This window comes from Cololabis saira, chromosome 8 (assembly GCF_033807715.1).
Source record: "Cololabis saira isolate AMF1-May2022 chromosome 8, fColSai1.1, whole genome shotgun sequence".
Taxonomy (NCBI): domain Eukaryota; kingdom Metazoa; phylum Chordata; class Actinopteri; order Beloniformes; family Belonidae; genus Cololabis; species Cololabis saira.
The window spans coordinates 9,993,655-10,015,357 of record NC_084594.1 but is presented as its reverse complement, the minus strand read 5'-3'; the positions used below and the strand labels follow the sequence as shown (position 1 = coordinate 10,015,357).

Here is a 21,703-nt window from a genome sequence, read left to right as displayed (position 1 = left end):
AAACATTGGCCCGGCGTTCACTCGCTGGCGTGAGATGAAAGACGGGGAGGGATGTCGACCGATGGGGATTTATGGGGATAAAACAAAAGACAGTATTGTTATTATGATACAAATGTAAATGTAGAGTTCTATGTTCAATAAGAATCAAAATTAGAATGTTTTCACGCACAGGGGATTCGTCTTGGGTTCTAGTATTTTTAAATGTAAAATACATTGTAAAATTGTTCAGGGCTGATCTGCAAAATATAAGGAATGGGCATTCAGTTATTCACAGGTTATAAAGTATTTTTTTATTTTGTCAGTAAGTATGTTGGACTACTAATTTATGACGAAGTCCCTCTAAAAAACGTGACAGGAAAAAGGTGCAGAGCGTATGAGTTTGTAGGGTGCATTATCTCGCTGAAACAACTTAATAAAACCAAGTTGAACTTAGTGTTTTTCAACATCGTCATATTATATTGTTTAACCAAAAATAGATACATTACTTCTTTGCTATCCATCCTGCAAACGACCGCTGTAAACAGAAAAGTAATTTTGAAAGTCTGTCCCGTCTTCTCTCCTCAAAACAAATGCACGCAACGGGGACAGGAGTTTTCCGGCAGTACGCGCTGGTGCTCATGGGAAATGTAGTGTTCTTTCTGGTAAAGCACTACCGATTTTGTCCAAAGGAGCCGCCAAACTCAACAAAAGCTGAAAGTTACATTGTGCTGCTTTAATCAAAATCATAAAATGAGTATTTCTTCTGGGGGTTTACTGGCTGACAGCAGCATCATGTTTTGTTCTGCTTTGTGAAGGAACTGTTTTTGTAACACCCTTCACTCGAGCCTTGAAATGGAAATCAGTAAAGAAAAAAAAAAAAGATCCCTTCTGGATAATGTGCTTTCTAAACTCAAAGCCTCCATGTCTCCATATCTCCATATCTGTGTCAGGTCAGTAAGACGGGTGCAGAGGGATCGGTGCTGGATGAGGCCAAGAACATCAACAGGTCCCTGTCGGCCCTCGGGAACGTCATCTCAGCGTTGGCTGAAGGAACGGTACGGTGGAAACTTGTCCTGCAGTCCTTCTAATCTGCCAGCGCTCGCCTCAGGCTTGCTTTCCTAATGGTTTGCGTTTAACTGGCTCACGCTGGTCAATATGTGTCCTGGTTGCGGTGAATTAGATGAAATCATTACGTTTCTACTACTTAAATTCCTTGAATGTGGCGATTAGTTTAGCACCTGGTGATAGCACAACAAATCTAGCCAGCATCATGGGAATTGAGATGAGCCTTACTTATAAGTGGATAGTTTTTTTTCCTGTTTTGTGGAAATGTCTCATTTGCGTTTGTTGCAAATGCTGAGATGTAATTATGCTTCAATGCAAATTACATCCCTCTGGAAAGTATTGTGGCTCACAAGGTACAGGTGTCTAGCAGTCTAGCAAAAAACTACCAAACGCAGCTAATACGGTTTCTCTACCACAGGCTGTGGCTCATTGAGATTAGAGATAAAATAAGATGAATTGTACAGTTTTACACGTCTAACATTAAAACATAGGATTCTTCTTAACCGTTGTTTTTGGGTCAAGGAAGGAGGAAGAGAAGAGGGGAGGAAAGAAGGAAGGAAGAATGAAAAGAAGGAAGGAAGGAAGGAAGGAAGGAAGGAAGGAAGGAAGGAAGGAAGGAAGGAAGGAAGAATGAAAGGAAGGAAGGAAGGAAGGAAGGAAGGAAGGAAGGAAGGAAGGAAGGAAGGAAGGAAGGAAGGAAGGAAGGAAGGAAGGAAGGAAGGAAGGAAGGAAGGAAGGAAGAAAAGAGGAAAGGAAGAAGGAAGGAGAGAGCTGGAGGAAAGAAGGGAGGAAGGAAGGAAGGAAGGAAGGGAAGAAGGAAGGAAGGAAGGAAGGAAGGAAGGAAGGAAGGAAGGGAAGAAGGAAGGAAGGAAGGAAGGAAGGAAGGAAGGAAGGAAGGAAGGAAGGAAGGAAGGAAGGAAGGAAGGAAGGGAGAAAAGAGGAAGGGAAGAAGGAAGGAAGGAAGGAAGGAAGGAAGGAAGGAAGGAAGGAAGGAAGGAAGGAAGGAAGGGAGGGAGGAAGGAAGGAAGGAAGGAAGGAAGGAAGGAAGGAAGGAAGGAAGGAAGGAAGGAAGGAAGGAAGGAAGAATGAAAAGAAGGAAAGAAGGAAGTAAGGAAGGGAGGGAGAAAAGAGGAAGGGAAGAAGGAAGGAAGGAAGGAAGGAAGGAAGGAAGGAAGGAAGGAAGGAAGGAAGGAAGGAAGAAAAGAGGAAGGGAGGAAGGAAACAAGGAAGGGAGGAAAGGGAGGAAGGGAGAAAAGGACGGGAAGAAGGAAGGAAGGAAGGAAGGAAGGAAGGAAGGAAGGAAGGGAGAAAAGAAGGAAAGAAGGAAGGAAGGAAGGAAGGAAGGAAGGAAGGAAGGAAGGAAGGAAGGAAGGAAGGGAGAAAAAGAGGAAGGAAGAAAACAAGGAAAGAAGGAAGGAGAGGGCAGAAGGAAAGAAGGAAGGAAGGGAAAAGGAAGGAAGGAAGGAAGGAAGGAAGGAAGGAAGGGAGAAAAGAGGAAGGGAAGAAGGAAGGAAGGAAGGAAGGAAGGAAGGAAGGAAGGAAGGAAGGAAGGAAGGAAGGAAGGAAGGAAGGAAGGAAGGAAGGAAAGAAGGAAGGAAGGAAGAATGAAAAGAAGGAAGGAAGGAAGGGAGAAAAGAGGAAGGGAAGAAGGAAGGAAGGAAGGAAGGAAGGGAGGAAAGAAGGAAGGAAGGAAGAATGAAAAGAAGGAAGGAAGGAAGGAAGGGAGAAAAAGAGGAAGGAAGAAAACAAGGAAAGAAGGAAGGAAGGGAAGGAGGAAAGAGAGAGCAGGAGGAAGGAAGGAAGGAAGGAAGGAAGGAAGGAAGGAAGGAAGGAAGGAAGGAGAAGGAGGGAATGAAGGAAGGGAGGAAAGAGGAAGGGAAGAAGGAAGGAAGGAAGTAAGGAAGGAAGGAAGGTAGGGAGAAAAAGAGGAAGGAAGAAAACAAGGAAAGAAGGAAGGAAGGAAGGAAGAATGAAAAGAAGGTAGGAAGGAGGGGAGGAAGGAAGAAAGGAAGGAAGGAAGGAAGGAAGGAAGGAAGGAAGGAAGGAAGGAAGGAAGGAAGGAAGGAAGGAAGGAAGGAAGGAAGGAAGGAAGGAAGGAAGGAAGAAAGAAAGGAAGGAAGGAAGGAAGGAAGGAAGGAAGGAAGGAGAGAGCAGGAGGAAAGAAGGAACAGGAGAATTAGTTTTGACCCGAAGACAGCACAAGGGTTAAAGCATGTTATTTTATTGAGTATCATCTTATGTTGCTACACTGGAATTTGGAATAGATATATAGTAAGAAAAGTAAGAAAAATATATCAGTTGAATATTCCTCTTTTTTGCTTTTTTGAGCTGAAATTTAGTGTTGTTCTTCTGACTCCCTGCAGTCTTTTTCCTCATCTTCATCTCTTCCCTCTTCAGTATCTGTCCCTTTTCTGAACCTGACACCCTCTTGTCTTCATCCCTCCCACCACTGTCTTGTTGTTTTCTTCTTCCTCCCTTTGTCGCTGCTCTGTTCCTCCCTCAGTGGCCATCCACCCACATCTGAACCTCCTCAATTCATCTCCTTTCTCCTTCATTTCTATCCCTTTCTTCTGCTTCCTTCTCCTGGTTACTCCTTCCTGTTTTGCTAATGTAACTTGTAATATTTCTGTTTTCAAATATTGTCTTAGAGGGAATGAAGCGCTTGAGGCTGAAACTCAGAACTCATCCAGCAACAATAATGTAGACTTTCTGATTGGTTGAGAAACTCCATTTTCTGATTGGACAGCTGCTCTGAGCTGCATTTTGACTCGTTCATAAGATGGGCTGTTGGAATTTCTGTGCGTTAAAGTTAATGATTTCTGAGCGTGAGAAATGTGTGAGGCTTAACAGGCCTGCGATACACCAACAATTCAGACATAACAACCCGTTTTGACTAGCGATTAACAGACATACTGATATCACATATTTTTTCTGAACCAACCTTTGGTGGTTGGTTCTTGGTTGAAATTTAGCTTGGTTAAATAAGTTTAACTTGACTTGAAGTTAAAAATAAGTGAAACTACTGTACTTGGCACCAATTGCAGTATAAAAGCAATACACTATGCCAGACTGACGTGAATATGGTGTATATACAGTGTTGAATCATACTTCTACTGATAACTTCTGCAACCTACGTTTCCTGAAGGCAACATGACTGAGGAAGGTCCCCCGCCCTCTCTGTGATGCTGTCACTCAGGATGCCACGCCCCTCTCAGTTGATGCCACGCCCCTCTCAGTTGATGCCACGCCCCCTACGCCAGATCGGGGCCAAAAGTCTGAAACTGAAAAAAAAAATTGAAACTGGAAAAAAAAGATCTGAAACTGAAAAAAGAAGTGAAACTGAAAAAAAAGATGCAAAACTGAAAAAAAAAGATCTGAAACTGAAAAAAAGATTTGAAACTGAAAAAAAGAAGTGAAACTGAAAAAAAAGATGCAAAACTGAAAAAAAAAGTTCTGAAACTGAAAAAAAGATCTGACACTGAAAAAAAAATTGAAATTGTAAAAAAGAATTTTCAGGTTCAAATTTTATTTTCAAATTAGCAAAACTTTTGGCCTTGATTTGGCTCCATATCTGAGGGGCCAAAGTTGATCTTTTATAAAAGAAAAATCATGCATTCTTTCAATGCATTAGGGTGCTTTTGAGCAGAGTAGTAGTATCTTTTTAAGAACGTTCAAAATAGGGGAGCAACGGGTGGGCAAGGCTCTGCCCCCCCTGTAGACCCGGCCCTGTTCTGGTGCCACAATGTGGGAGTGTAGCAATGATTGAGAAAAAAATGCTGTATAGACTAAAGAAAAAACAGTATAGACCAAAAAAAAAAACGATTTGCTCAATGAGGTTTGTTTTGTAAAAGTTAAAAAAAAAGATGAGCAGTACAGTATATACAAGTAGTCTATTTACCATTCAGTATTACAGGTTTAAATCAGTTTTGTTCAGAATGACAAAACAATAAGAAGTAGTCTACCTGCAGCTATTTTCTTCTTTTAAAAGATCTACAAGTCCCTGCAAAGACTCAGCTCAACACTTGCAGATATAAAATGTATCCTCTCCTCTAACAGCTCCCGTGTTTTCAGTGTTGCTGTAATTTTATCGAAAGTGACAATTGTTCAACTTTTACTGGCATCCTTACTCCAAGGGTCGGCAATGGAGCCAGCACTTTATTATTGTCGCAGTCTCTCAAGGCAGCGTCAGAAAACTGGCCCTTAACCTTGAGTAGCGTAAACTACAGGCCCCCGCAGATAAATGTTGGACTCTCATATCTATAAATGCCACGTTGGTGCCTTTAGTCTCCGTGTAGCATGGTTTAGGATTAAGACTTAGTGGTCAACTCAGTTCTGTCAAAATATTTGGAATCCTGTTGCCATTGAGATTACAAGGCAAACATCAGAGATTAAACCAGACAAATAAAACATTGAAGGTTTCACAATTTATCTGACGTAAAAACAAAACTGAACCAAAAGCCCTTTAACTGAGAGCATTGGCAATTGGGAAAAAGTGATATCAAATCATAGATATGAATCCCACTGTGTTGACTTTCTTCTGTTGTAGCTGTGTTGGATGAACGCTACGGCGATTTACTTGTTGGTTTTCTGTTTATAATACATAAATCTCGGTGCTACAGCTGGTTCTATGATCCATGTTGTCCTTCCAAGCCCAATCACGATAATTGGTACATTCGCTGTCTCTTATTATATAACTGAGGGCTCAGGAAACTCCTCATAAAACTAATGGAAGTGCTGACAGACTGTAAATGCCTCACCAGTCTTTTAGAGATGTATTGGCATTTATTCCTTATTCACGGTGCACAGACTGTCTTTCAGAAAGCATTCTCCAGGTTAAATACTGAGAATTGTGAATGATGTGACAGAAAGAGAACCATTTTTCTCTCTTTGCTGTCTGCAGCTCCTACAACAACACATATTTCAAAGAGAGGAATAGTTGTGGAACAATTCAAAGATCTTAGAACTTTTTTAAAACCTGCCCTCATCTTTTTTTTTCTTTTGATGCCTTTCTTGCAATCTTGCATTCCCTTTCTTCTCTCCTTTCTTTATCTCCTTGTAGAAATCCCATGTGCCATATCGTGACAGCAAAATGACTCGCATCCTGCAGGACTCGCTGGGCGGGAACTGCCGCACTACCATGTTTATCTGTTGCTCTCCCTCTAGCTACAACGACGCAGAGACCAAATCCACCCTGATGTTTGGCCAACGGTAATGTGCTTCTCTGCAAGGCATCCATTCATTAGCTGCTGCACAACAGAACACATCCCTGCCTCCCTCAGCTGCTCATGCTGGTTTTCACATAAGAATTACTGAGTTAGTCCAACTTTGCCTTTGATGACCACCACACTGCTACGGGCCAAGGTTTTTGCACTGCAATCGGTTTCTTTTTCTTCTTATCTAATTGGTAAGATGTAGCATGTAGGAATTGGAGAAGAAAGAAATGGTAAAAGAACCGGCTTGTGCCCCTTCAGTTTTTTCCAGAGATTGACTTGAGAGTTCCTTTAAATTAATAATGTAATCACAGACCAAAGAGAATGAAAGAGTTTGAATTTAAATGAGAAAATCTGGTCCCCTTTTCTTTTGAAAAATGTAACAATGTGAAAGCTGTTTCACATGACAAACAAATTCATTAAATTTTTTTTTTAATTCATGAAAAATCCAATGAAATGAGCATAATTTTTTAGTTTAGTTTAGTTTATTGTTTTGCACAGTTTAAAAAAAAAATATACAGGAAATATCAATGATAAACACTATAGGTGCAGGAAGAGGCAAAAAACCCAATGGGCTTATTTGAAGCCTCCACCGAAGATATTAAAATTTCATGTCAAGATTAACATACAAAAAACAGAAAGATCAGAATTATTTTTTTTAACTGTTAAAATATCAATTCATATTTATTTAGAGCAATAAAACATAACATAAGTGACCTGCGTGCAACATACAATTAAACAAATACCTTTTATCAGGTTTATCAGGTGTAGGTTCAAAATACAGATGATACAATATATCAGATACAATATAGATGGTATAGGTTGTACTCTGCACTTTAGAAGGCAATACGCAGACATTGGATATATTATTTTGGTCAACATGAACATTCTGCCACCTGATGGCTGATTTAATGATCTCATTAACGTCCTTTATCGAGTCTGATGTGATGAGAAAACTTTGGCTTAGGCTGTTTGTCTTTCTTATATTGGTAATTACGTATCTAAGAACACTGTGTCCTTTCCCTGAAGTGTGAAATCAGCAACTAAGTGCTGTGGCTGTATTGCCAAAGTGATTTCAGTTTAATGAAGCTAGCTATTTATATTATAAAAGGGGGGAAAAAAGTCATCTATTGTCCCAAACATATCACTCCTCTTTTTTGTTTGGATATGTTTTGGGCAAGCTGATGCATTTGTCCTCTGCACCCCCCTCTCTCTACATGCACCACCAAACACAGCTGGCAGAAACCCAATTTGCATACCAATTAATGAGATGCAAACCCAATTCCAGCCAGCAGCCACTGCTGATACGTCTCTCTTTACGTTTTTTCTGTTCACTCAAACTTGCCTTTTCCTTTTTTGCTTTGTATCTTTACTTATAACCCTCCTACCATCACTCCATCTATTTCTCTTTTCCACCCCTCTTTCTCACGGTTTCCTTCCCCCTCTGTATCCCTCCTAATAGGGCAAAGACCATTAGGAATACCGTGACAGTTAATCTGGAGCTCACAGCGGAGCAGTGGAAGAAGAAGTACGAAAAGGAAAAGGAGAAGAACAGGTTAATGAAGGAGACGATTCAAAAACTCGACGATGAGCTGAACCGCTGGAAGAACGGTAATGCCTGCGCTGATATCATGCCAACTAACACTGAACATAATCCTCTGCCCGGAAAGTGTGAAAATGGCTTCCCAGGCATTTGTGTTTAATGTCTAAACATAATCTTTAAAAGAAAAAAATGTTTAGCCATCCTTGTGGCAGTAACCGTTTGGTATGGCAGTGTTGGGTAGTAAAATTTAGCACAGATTCAGATAAAGAAGAGTTTATCTGAATTATACACATTAGGCACAGGCACCCGAAACACACCCGAAAAAAACCCGAAACACACCCGGAAATAAACCCGAAAAAAACCCGAAGAAAAACCCGAAACACACTCAAAAAAAACACGAAAAAAACCTGAAATACACCCGCAACACACCCGAAAAAAACCCCAAAAAACCCGAAACACACCCAAAAATAAACCAGAAAAAAACCCGAAATACACCCGCAACACACCCGAAAAAAACCCGAAACACACCCGAAAATAAACCCGAAAAAACCCCGAAGAAAACCTGAAACACACCCGAAAAAAACCCGAAACACACCCGAAAATAAACCAGAAAAAAACCCGGAAAACACCCAAAAATAAACCCGGAAAAACCCGAAACACACCCGAAAATAAACCCGAAAAAACCCGAAACACACCCGAAAATAAACCCAAAAAAAACCAGAAAAAAACCCGAAACACACCCGAAAATAAACCCAAAAAAACCCAGAAGAAAACCTGAAACACACCCGAAAAAAACCCGAAACACACCCGAAAATAAACCCGAAAAAAACCCGGAAAACACCCAAAAATAAACCCGAAAAAACCCGAAACACACCCGAAAATAAACCTGAAAAAACCCAGAAAAAAACCCGAAACACACCCGAAAAAACCCGAAATACACCCGCAACAAACCCGAAAAAAACCCGAAACACACCCGAAAATAAACCCGAAAAAAACCCGGAAAACACCCAAAAATAAACCCGAAAAAACCCGAAACACACCCGAAAATAAACCTGAAAAAACCCAGAAAAAAACCCGAAACACACCCGAAAAAACCCGAAATACACCCGCAACAAACCCGAAAAAAACCCAAAACACACCCGAAAAAAACCCGAAAAAAAACCGAAACACACCCAAAAGTACCTTTGAACAAACTTGTTAGGAAGAAGCATCCAGGGCTCACCGTCAGGTTCAGCATGGCGTCCCTGACAGATGAAAGCTTTGCTCGGTTTATATGTTTTATGTGCTGCATTTGAGTGTGTTTTGAAGGAGCTGAAGGGTCAATCCCTATTTTGTAATTTATTTTGTAGGTAATGATAGTAAAGCATTCTTTTTTGTACTTACAAAAAAAAACCCAGTTTGCCTTTGACTTGAACTCCCAAAACTTAAGTCAGTAATCCAGACACTTACACTGCCCTCCATTCATGATCTCCAGAGGCAAAATACTGTTAATCCCCGTCACTTTTTCATATCGGCTCACAAATCTTAAGACTGATATGTGAGGGGCTGGGAGGAACGTCTGGGAGGTACCGGGATATGAAATTCTATCAATCAATGAACCCATCAAGATGGGTTATGACAGTTCACACATCCATATCTGCAAAACAAATTATTTCACCCGTCACATACTTTTTATGTCAGATTAGTAAAGGTTAACATGCCTATTAATGCAGGTAAGTATGATAAATATTGTAACTGCTAAGTGTTAGAAGCATCAGTGTGTCTATAAACTGCATTAGACCAAAACAACCAAAACACGACTTTATCAAATTTCCTCTCAGTCAGACTAATGAAAAATGAAGGTTCATTCAAACCCTTTAGCAGTGTTTATTCTTTTTTTAAAAAAAGATGCAAATCCCCCTTTTAAGATCAAAAACAGAAAGAAATGAAAAAGCTCTGTGACTAAAATATAGCAAATCAGAATTGCCTAAGCTGCATATCTCACAAGAAAAACTGTTTGTGGATTTTATTGATTGAAATCTTTTCCTCTGTTCTCCAATCTTGTTCCCTTTTAAGAAGATGTTTGCACGATCATGGCTCTTATATCAATTTAGTTAAAAGAACAACAAACTGAAAAACAAAAGTGTGGTGCTTCCAGGGGGGAGGGCTGGTGTGCAGACAGATGACATTCCTGATAACACTGTTTGCTTAGAGGAATGACTACAGTGCAGCGCTTGCTTGTCCCTGTCCCCGTCTCTTTTTTCATGCATGGAGAAGCTTTCACCAACAAGAATGAAAATTCCACCAGGCTGCAGACATCACTTTTCAGTCCTCGTCAGTGCAGATTTAACCCCATTTGATCCAATCTGAATACCTGTCAGTGGAGATATAGGAAGACAGTCTACCAGACTCCATACCAGTCTACCAGACATAAATGTCTAGAGCTTTACGTTAGGAATGGGCGATATTTTACCGTTCATGATAAACCGTCAAAAAAATTCCCCACAGTAAGAATTTGTCATCTCGTGGTAAAAACGATAAATTCCTGTTGATGATGTTTTTGTGTAAAGATGATTTATGGTTCTGTGTTAAATCCACGCACAATGTACGTGAAGGAAGGAAGGAAGGAAGGAAGGAAGGAAGGAAGGAAGGAAGGAAGGAAGGAAGGAAGGAAGGAAGGAAGGAAGGAAGGAAGGAAGGAAGGAAGGAAGGAAGGAAGGAAGGGAGAAAACAAGGAAAGAAGGAAGGAAGGAAGGAAGGAAGGAAGGAAGGAAGGAAGGAAGGAAGGAAGGAAGGAAGGAAGGAAGGAAGGAAGGAAGGGAGGAAGGAAGGAAGGAGGGAAAGAAAGAGGAAGGGAATAAGGAAGGAAGGAAGGAAGGAAGGAAGGAAGGAAGGAAGGAAGGAAGGAAGGAAGGAAGGAAGGAAGGAAGGAAGGAAGGAAGGGAGAAAACAAGGAAAGAAGGAAGGAAGGAAGGAAGGAAGGAAGGAAGGAAGGAAGGAAGGAAGGAAGGAAGGAAGGAAGGAAGGAGGGAAAGAAAGAGGAAGGGAATAAGGAAGGAAGGAAGGAAGGAAGGAAGGAAGGAAGGAAGGAAGGAAGGAAGGAAGGAAGGAAGGAAGGAAGGAAGGAAGGAAGGAAGGAAGAGAGAAAACAAGGAAAGGAGGAAGGAAGGGAGAAAAGAGGAAGGGAAGAAGGAAGGAGAGAGCAGTAAGGAATGAAGGAAGGAAGAAAATGAGCCTGAAAGAAAGAAAGAAAGAAAGAAAGAAAGAAAGAAAGAAAGAAAGAAAGAAAGAAAGAAAGAAAGAAAGAAAGAAAGAAGAGAAAGAAAGAAAGAAAGAAAGAAAGAAAGAAAGAAAGAAAGAAAGAAAGAAAGAAAGAAAGAAAGTTTTTGTGTAACAAACATGGTGGATCTGAGAGCGAGATAGATTTAGTTAAAATTGGTATTTTTTTTATTGTTATCGGGATAAATGCCAGAAATTATCGTGATACATTTTTTAGTCCATACCGCCCATCCTTACTTTACACTGACAAAGAAATGGTTTCCATCACATTATACTGAAAGCAGTCAGTGTGACAACCTTTACGATTGATGTTTGAATAGTTTTACATGTCAGCATATGCACCCCCTGCCCTCCCACACACACACCCACACACACACACACACACACACATACACACCCAACCCCCACACACAGAAGCACATATATAAATCAATGTCAGTTTGTACACACAAGCACAGAAAAAAAGTACATGAGACACATCTATCCTCTTCTATTGGACTTTTCAAACGTCAGTGTGCTCAATGGTAGTGATTGGTTGACATTCAAGCGGTGAATTGAATCTTGTCATGCAGACCACGCCCTCAGTGTTTGACCTGAATTTGAAATGCACTGTTACACAACTTTGTTGAATATCTGCGGTGAATATAAGCTATTTTATTGCTTCATCCCAGTGACTTTCTCTCATTCTTCAGTGCGCACGCAATTTCTCTCTGGACTCTCCTCATCTCTGTTTTCTCCAGCAATTTAGTGCTTTTAATTTCCTAATAGATGCTGTCGAAAGCATTTGACACTGTAAATCATCATATTCTACTGTCAAAGTTAGATAGATATGGTTTTAAAGGCCATGTTCTTAGCTGGTTAGGTGATTATCTCAAAAATAGACAGCAATATGTATATTTTAAAAATTGTGTCTCTTGTAAAGCTACTATCCAATGTGGAGTCCCTCAAGGCTCAATTCTTGGACCATTATTATTTCTTATTTATGTTAATGACTTGGCTAATGTATCTAAAGACATTTTTTCTATTCTTTTTGCAGATGATACTAATTTAGTGATGTCAAACAAAAACTTTGATTGTCTGATAAGTGAGGCAAACAGGGGTCTCAATGAATTTTCAAACTGGTTTAAAATTAACAAATTGTCTTTGAATGTAAAAAAATCAAATTTTATGATCTTCAGCGGTAGGAGAAAATATAACACAGAAAGTGCATTCTTAAATATTGATGGAAATCAGGTTAAGCAGGTACAAGTTGTGAAGTTCTTGGGAGTTCTAGTTGATGATCAACTCTGTTGGAAAACGCATATTAATTACATTTATACAAAGGCTATGAAATCCCTTGGTATAATTAAGAAAATTCGTTATTTCTTAAACAAGTCTTGTTTGCTGACCTTGTATTATAGTCTTATTTTTCCATACATTAGTTACTGTAACATTGTATGGGGTTCTAACTATTACACTAGTCTTAAGAAGATCTACCTGTTACAAAAAAGATTTGTCAGAAGTGTCACATTTTCAAATGCATTTGTTCAGTCTTTGCCAATATTTCATAAGCTTAAGCTCTTAAAAATTTATGACATAAACACAATTCAAATTTGTACTTTTGTTTATAAAACCAGATTTAGGAGAGATCTTTTGCCTGAGTGTTTTGATAATTTTTTCAATCTGAATTCTGATGTTCATCAATATAGTACCAGGCAAGCCAATTATATCCATCTGCCTAAGAATCTCACCACAAGGGGTCAGTTTCTGCTGAAGTATCGGGGTGCAGAGCTGTGGAATAGTCATCAACACGTGGTAAACATCTCTCCATCTTTGTCAATATTTAAAACAAATTTAAAACAATTTCTGGTTTCATTATATTCAAGTGATAAAATTGTTTGCTGACCTTTTTGTTTGTTTCTGATAATTTATTTCTTCGTATGAGTTGTAAATATGCACATGTGTGTGTGTGCGTATGAGGAAGGGGGTATTGGGTGGGGAGGGGGGGTGTAAAGTGTTTATTATAATTATTTGTGTGTTTAAGAGGGGAGGATCGCTTATAAGCCCATCGGGCTTCATGATCTTTCCTGCACATTTTATCTTTGTTTTTTTTTCTGTTCTTTTTTTGATGCTTGTATGTTTGTAAGTGCAAACAAAATAAACATAAACATAAACATAATAGATCATTTTGACAACATCTTTACCTCTGTTTTCCCGTCACTGGTCTTTACATTGCTACCCACCTGGAGATAGGAACACCCCTGAGTTGGACCCAAAACGAAGAAAAAATACAAAAAATTCCTACAATTGACCTTTCTTTACCAACCAGGGTCATAAAATATCAGTGTCCAGTGGAGGAACAGCATTTGGAAGCTGTTTTTGATGATTATCTTACTTGGAAATAGAGAGGAAAACCTATTTCATGTTGAACATCAAAGTAGCATCCATTTGAAAGCCTGTAACCAAGGTTTTATTCTCATCTGTCCATTAGAGCATTGCATTGCAGCAGGATGATTAATGTTATTTACCTCAACTGTCAGCAGTTTTAATGACGTGACTGATCTCAGGAGACGCAGAAAGCTTCATTAATGGGTCAGATAAGACAAAGAAAAACAGAAAAGAGCTGGTGAACTCCAGAATAAGCAATGTGACATCATGAAACTGTATATAAATAGCACAGCTATTCAAATATGCATGCATGCTCAAAGAGACAGGCGCTACATACAGCAGATGGACTGAGGCGCTGCAAAAAAGGACCAGTTTTTGAACTGGGAATCGCTCATATTTCAGCTGGAAATTAACACAGTAGATTGCTTTTTTTATTAGGTAATCGATACAATTGCTTAGACTGGGAGCAACTTGATGTGAAGAGTATATTTATGCTTAAATACAACAGACTGTTTAGAAAATCAAGTAATTAACACATTTTAACAAAGACTCTGTGGTATAATTCAATACATATGAAAACATCCATTCATTTTTTTCCTTTTATACTAAAATATGCTTGTTGGATTTATCATGGATTCATAAGTAGGCCTGTGTTGAAAAAATCAATTTCCCAATTCTAAAGCGATTCTCATATTAATTCCTAAAAATCGATTCATATGTCTAAAGATCGATTTAAATTTTTTTTTTTTTTAATTATTTTATTTATTTATGTATTTTTTTTTTCATCATTACATTACAACTTTTGGTTATTTTTTTGTTTATCCCCAAAAAAAGGAATGTTTTGTTGGACACGGGAATAACTGGTGCCATGTTATTGCCTTTAAATATGTTTAAAGGTATGAAAACATTAAAGTGTTAGGTTAAAATTGCATAAATTGTCTATATTTCATTACTTTATATACTGTTTTGGGGTTACATTTGCAAAAAATGCTAAATACCAAATTCTCAAAAATTTCATCCGTCTCTATTTGCTGTCCTGGATCTGTTTGGTAATTCTGACCCACATGATGTTTCTGAAAGCAGTTCTATCAGCATTCTGGGAGCTGATTGGTCCTTACAGCATCATTAGCTGCCAATACTTGCTGTTTAATCTCAATATAATATTAGTAGTAATATTTTGCATAACTACAGTCATATAATTCATGCAACAGCTCAAAAAACTGTTTTAATAACACTAACCCAAATCAATATCGGAATCGAATCGAATCAAATCTTGATAATCGATTCTGAATCTTAAGAATCGGAATCGAATCGATTCTTGACATTTGAATCGATCCCCAGCCCTAGTCATAAGTGTATATTTTTGAACAGTTTGCCATTAGATAAGTTGTACAGTAAATGTGTTTAATAAGCCAATTATGTGACAGGCTGTACTCTTTACTACCAGGGAATCCCACTTTTATGCATCAGCCTTTTAGTTTCTGATTTTCAATTACCAGTTTTCATAAGAGATCAGTCATAAACCTCCTTGATGCCGAAGAGCATCAACCTTGAAAAATGTTGTAATTGAAACTCTGTCTCGGTTCAAGCTTTTCCAATTCTTTTCATTCCATATTTATCTCAGTTTGGTTTTATTGCACAAAATCACTACATAAGTCATCTCAGGGCTTTTTACAGTTGGAGAAACCCAGTGATTTTACAATGAGCAAGCTCATATTGACAGTGTACAATGGAGTGTAAAAAGAGCATATTGAATTTTCTCACAAACCAGCTGTCATTTTCCTGTGATGTGTAGTTTGCGGCATTGATTCTGAAGTGGCAAAAGAGAGAAAAAAATGTCCTGTTTATTGCCCTGAAATGCCATTATCGTGATGTGTAAATACAGTCTCAGAGAAAGACGTGCTGGAGATCTGGTAATCCCCTTTGTTATGCATGATTCCTTCAGGGGTTAATATGCTACATGCAAATCATTAAAGACAAAAGAAAAGATAAAGTGTTTTGTCTTCTGTCTCCAGGTGAGAATGTTATTGTGCTGGGTCAGCAGAGTGAAGCATCTGAGGATGCCCCGTTCGTGCTTCCAGATTCTGACGAGGCGGCTCTTGATATATGCAGCCCTTGCACCCCTTGTAGCTCCTGCTCCATCGCATCCTCCATCGTGGTTCACATCTCTGAGGAGGAGCGGCAAAAGTATGAGGGCGAGATCCGCAAGCTCTACAAGCAGCTGGATGATAAGGTGATGAACGGAACCAGCATGAGGAATATTTGTTTGAATTATGTATGTAGAGCTGATTACATACCATAGCTGAGTTGTTGATAATGATACAGTATGCACATGTGAATGCAAAGAGCATATTATATATATATATATATATATATATATATATATATATATATATATATACAGTACTCGAGTTGAGAGGGGGGATGAAAATGGTCCAAATCATCCCCCCTTTCCATCCCTTATGTCATTTCATCAATGAATGTGGTTTTACTGCTATTTCAACATTTAGAGTCATCACCAGAAAAATAACTTATTTGACAATTTTCACCTGTTTCGATTAAATTTTCACTTGAAATAAGTAGAAAAATCTGCCGGTGGGACAAGATTTATCTTCTCATTACAAGCAAAAAAAATCTTGTTCCACTGGCAGATTTTTCTACTTATTTCAAGTGAAAATCTACTTGAAACAGGTGAAAATTGTTGTTTTTTCCAGTGATGAGTCTTGTTTTAAGTGTAATAAGATTTTTTTTTACTAAAATTAGACATTTTAACTAGAAATAGGACAAATATTCTAATTTTGAGTTTTTGCAGTGATCCATTTTACTTATCCAGTGAAGGACAGAGTCATATTGATAAGTTCAGAAAACTGTTTTTATTTTTGTTTTTTGATGTATTTGATGTAAGCCCAGTGGATATTTAAAGCTTACAGAAGGCTGCATTTAACTGCTGCTATGTCATTCCTGCAGTATTTCTGCAGGTGTTTTGGTCAGTGCTATTATTTGTAATATATTATATTATTTGTAATCAGCACAAATTATCTGTCCCCATATGATAAAATCCACCATCCCCCCCTGATTTGTTTTTACAACTCGAGTACTGCATATATATATATATATATATATATATATATATATATATATATATATATATATATATATATATATATATATATATATATATATATATATATATGTATAGGATTACATAGTTAGTGACTAATGTAGTGTTTCTTATAAACAAATAGCAAGTGGGAAATAGTAATGTTGTGGTTGGACATGCAGCAAAGCTCCTGTTTATCTACTAAATCAGCCTTGTGCTCTACATTGTAAAATATTTTAAAATAGTGCTTTCATCAATAGTTTTGCATTAAATGTGCTTAAACAGTAGCATCAGCATAGTTGCACTTTTATTCTGGAAATATCTTTCTTATATCATAATATATAAACTAGGCATGATATTTCTTTTGGGGTTTCCACACACTCATGTATGTGTGGTTGTGCATCAGTATTGTGTGCATATATTTATGCAGGATAAATAATCAAGATGGATGCACTTTTTAATTTCATTAAACTCAAAGAAATATGTTCGCATTTTTGGAAATTGAAAGTAAATACCGGTCTTTTCTCTGTACATCCAGTAACACAGTGTGACAAAGCCTTGCCCTTGTGTAGAAATAACCATGTAAAATGTGGAGTTTTTCTCTCTCGCACTACCTCTGCTCTTATCTTATCTTATCTTATCTTATCTGTAACTTTACTGTACCAGTGTATTTACAGTAATTGCATCTATTCCATATGTGTTCCTCCTACAAAAGGATGATGAGATCAACCACCAGAGCCAGATGGTGGAGAAGCTGAAGGAGCAGATGCTTGACCAGGAGGAGGTAAAAGATCTTGATTTTACATTCCTTCATTAGTTTGGTTAAATGTCTCACAGTGGGCTGCAGTTCCTGTAAATGTGCCAGTGGAAGTAACAGTTTAAATAGAAGTGAGTTTATTTTCCTGCCCTTGAAATAAATGGGATGATAAAAGAAAAAAAAAACACTTTTCAGGTGCCAGAAAGTACTTAAGACAATCAAATTGTTGTTTAATCCTAAGTGTATTTATATTACTAGCTGTTTAGAATAGAAAATACCATCCCATTTCAGTGAATGTGCAACCTGCAAATTGTTGCTTTTATTTTTTAATCACCATTTCTGACTTTTTGACTGGTTGAAAAACAAACCAATGCTCAGTCATGAGCTGATCTGTGGTTGAATATCTTGAATAGCTGCATGAGTTTAGTGACCCTTCATTTAACAGAAAATTAATCATAGCACTTTATTAGACAGGTGTCACACTTAATAGATGCCTCAGTGAAAAACCACTCTTTAAATAATCACCTGAAGTGTTACCAGTATGTAGTCACGAGAAAAACACTGCACACCCTTCGTCAATTAAAAGGACATTTAAAAAAACATACTGTATCATTATATAGTAACCCTATTGTTCGATGTCTTGTAGAGCCACCTTTAGCAGCAATACTCTTAAGTAATTGTTTTCCATATGATGTTATTACATTGGTATAAAGCAATTTTTCCCCACTTTGCTTTTTAAAGTTATGTCAGTTCATCTAGGTTTGCAGGCATTCATTTAAACACTGTTCTCTTTCCAACATAGCTTGGCTTTGACTGGGCCAGCAGCTTGATCCTATTCTTATGGTTTTTGTGGCAAATGACCAAATGTAATCACTTTAGTTAGCAGTTAGTGCCACTGACCAGTTTTAGCGGTCAGACAGACAGATGGCCTCATATTTTACTATGAATACAGTCGTGTACAGCGGAGGTCGTGGCCAAGTCACTAATTACAGGGTGTCCAGGTCCTGTGGCTGCAGAGCAAGCCCAGATCATCACCTTCCACTGAAATACTGAAATACTGTGTTTGTGTAATGTTAAATGTAAAGCTATGCACTTAAGGCAAAATTAAATAATAATAATAACATAATTTTGGTCCCATCTGTGCAAAGGACATTGCTCTACAAGCCATGGTACCATAATGCTTTTATGTCACGGAGTGGTTGGATGAGGACCCAGATGCAGGAGAGCGAGAGGCAGGAGTTCAGCAAAAAGGGTTTATTTAAAAAAAAAGGCAAGAACCAAAAACGCTGCAGAGCAGGATCAACCAAAAACACCAGAGCACAACCTGAAAACTTGGCAGGAAACATGGAGGAAGGAAACAGGGCGGAACCACAAGGAGCAAGGGAAAGACAAGACCAGATTTACACAAGGGGGTAACGAGACACAGGTGTGAACAATCAGGGCAGATGGAAGACAGGTGGGGCAGAACAGAAACACAAACTGGGGGAAATGTCACACACTGACATTTAAAGAGAAGAGGATTCTCACTTTAAAATAACCACATTCAACCGTCTTTGTTCCTGTAAATAATGGCATGTTGTAGCATCTGATTTTCCGTCCATCCGTCCGTCTGTCCATCCATCCATTCATCCATCCATCCATCCATCAATGCATCCATCCATCCATCCATCCATGCATCCATCCATCCATCCATCCATCCATCCATCCATCCATCCATCCATCCATCCATCCATCCATCCATCCATCCATCCATCCATCCATCATCCATCCATCCATCCATCCATGCATCCATCCATCCATCCATCCATCCATCCATCCATCCATCCATCCATCCATCCATCCATCCATCATCCATGCATCCATCCATCCATCCATCCATCCATCCATCCATCCATCCATCATCCATCCATCCATCCATCCATGCATCCATCCATCCATCCATCCATCCATCCATCCATCCATCCATCCATCCATCCATCCATCCATCCATGCATCCATCCATCCATCCATCCATCCATCCATCCATCCATCCATCCGTCCATCCATCCATCCATCCATCCATCCATCCATCCATCCATGCATCCATCCATGCATCCATCTATGCATCCATCCATCCATCCATCCATCCATCCATCCATGCATCCATCCATGCATCCGTCCATCCATCCATCCATCCATCCATCCGTCCATCCATCCATCCATCCATCCATCCATCCATCCATCCATCCATCCATCCATCCATCCATCCATCCATGCATCCATCCATCCACCCATCCATCCATGCATCCATCCATCCATCCATCCATCCATCCATCCATCCATCCATCCATCCATCCATGCATCCTTCCATGCATCCGTCCATCCATCCATCCATGCATCCATCCATCCATCCATCCATCCATCCATCCATCCATCCATCCATCCATCCATCCGTCCATCCATCCATCCATCCATCCATCCATCCATCCATCCATTCGTCCATGAGCCAACACAACCAGACTGCAGTAACGGTCATTAGTTTAAGCAGATGCGTGTGCTACACTGTAGCAGCTACAGTGTAGCGGGATATGCTGAAACCCCTGGGAGAGAAACATCTACATTTAATGACACCCACTCAACAATAACACTCACAGTCGGCTGCAGAAGTACAATACAATCAGCTTTTACAATGTGTAAGGATATTCCGAAACGAATGCTTAAATTCAGTTGTATCTGTTTCAGGGTTTGTGAACCAAATGTATCTCTATTACCAGGAGCACAAGATAAACGATGCAAATTATGTTTTATTAAAACAGTGCGCTCTATGAATAATGTAGAGGCTGCCCCTCTAGACTCAACTCTGCTCTTCTTCTCATTTTGAACCAGATCTTTCTCTTTATGGAGTTTTTACAGCTGAAACTTTGTGTCCCAGCTTCTAGCATCATCCAGAGGTGACAGCGAGAAGGTGCAGTCGGAGTTCAGCAGACTTCAGAAAGAGAATGAATCTGCTAAGACGGAGGTGAAGGAGGTCCTGCAGGCCCTGGAGGAGCTGGCAGTGAACTACGACCAGAAGAGCCTGGAGGTGGAGGAGAAGAGCATGCAGAACAAACTTCTTGCTGAAGAACTTTCAAAAAAGATGGTGAGGCTTACCTGTGAGCGGTTTCTTGTAAATATTTTATGTGAGAAAAGTGGCTATGTACTGTGGCTGAAATAGTGAAAAGAGAAGGGGGAGAAAGAAAAATTAAATCAAGAGGAGACAAAGGATTTATAAATGAGTAATGAAAGCTATCTGTCCGTCAATTAATGTCCATATCTGAATAGAGAGACTTGAAGTAGATGGTATAATGCAATAAAAGATATAACTAGAAAATTTCAGGAAATTTTGATATGGGCATGCCCTCCATTCTTCCCCTCTCGCTGCTTTGGTTTGGGGCTGTAGTGGTTGTGTTCGGGGTGGTTCTCTGTCAGTTTGAGGTGTTTACGGTTGCATTTCATTCATTCCTGTGCTCCCCATAGTTATTAATGGGGCGCGCTTTTTGGCATCTAGCGTCCCCACGGTAACACTTTTGACTGAGAAAAGTAATGCCCATCGAGGCACGATGGAGACGCATCTAACGATGTATGCCATGCATGGGGTCACGTTCCGGTTCAGGCTACGTTTACAGATAGGGTTTTTTTTCACCATGGTAAAAAACCCCATCCGAATGAATGGGGCCATTTGGCCTGGATTTTGACATAAAATGTCCTTAAATCCCAGCTTCATGAAATTTGAATATGTTGAAGTCCACAGCGTGCCGAGTCGGGGAACATTTGTACCATGTTTCTACGATAACCTGTTGCCTAGCAACAAGCGTCCAAATTCAAATGTAAATAAAAAAAAAAAAAAGGTAAATATCGCAAAAACTGTAATAATTGGCATAATGAGGTTGTACGGTCCGTTAGTGCCAATCGGGCCGAGTGTTTGAAAGTTTGAACGATGTCTCTAAGATAAAGTTCGGCCGAGCAATAAGCGTCCAAATTTTCGCCTTTTTCTTTGCTTTTTGGCATCTAGCGTTGCCACGGTAACACTTTTGACTGAGAAAAGTAAGGCCCATTGAGGCATGATGGAGACGCATCTAACAATGTATGCCATGCATGGGTGCACGTTGCGGTTTGGGTCGTATTAACGGACGAAAAAAGAGCGCGGAATAATAAAAAGAAGAAGAAAAGGGAGACCTTTTCTGTATACCAATATATCGCCTTCATTTTTCAGGTTTTTCCGGCCGTGTTTTATTTTTTGGGGATTTTTTTCTTCCATATCAGAGCGGGGTCATGCTGTACACCCACTGGTGCGCAGTGGGATTTTTGCGACTTTAGCTTGTTAGCAAAATGCTAGCAACATTGCCCTTTGGGCCATTCTGGACGATTGCAATGTGGTCATGCCACTACTTGGCATGCCCATAATG

At 39.3% G+C, this 21,703-nt stretch overlaps 1 protein-coding gene across 2 annotated transcripts in view; it reads left to right on the top strand.

The window, feature by feature from the left end:
• Window positions 1-21,703, top strand: part of kif5ab (kinesin family member 5A, b) — a 135,333-nt gene that overhangs the window by 54,326 nt on the left and 59,304 nt on the right. For both annotated transcript variants that reach the window (XM_061726710.1, XM_061726709.1), the window contains exons 9-14: window positions 930-1,034; window positions 6,104-6,252; window positions 7,717-7,865; window positions 15,438-15,655; window positions 17,238-17,306; window positions 20,191-20,397. In XM_061726710.1, the coding sequence (XP_061582694.1) occupies window positions 930-1,034; window positions 6,104-6,252; window positions 7,717-7,865; window positions 15,438-15,655; window positions 17,238-17,306; window positions 20,191-20,397 (897 nt within the window). The remainder of the gene's footprint in view (window positions 1-929; window positions 1,035-6,103; window positions 6,253-7,716; window positions 7,866-15,437; window positions 15,656-17,237; window positions 17,307-20,190; window positions 20,398-21,703) is intronic.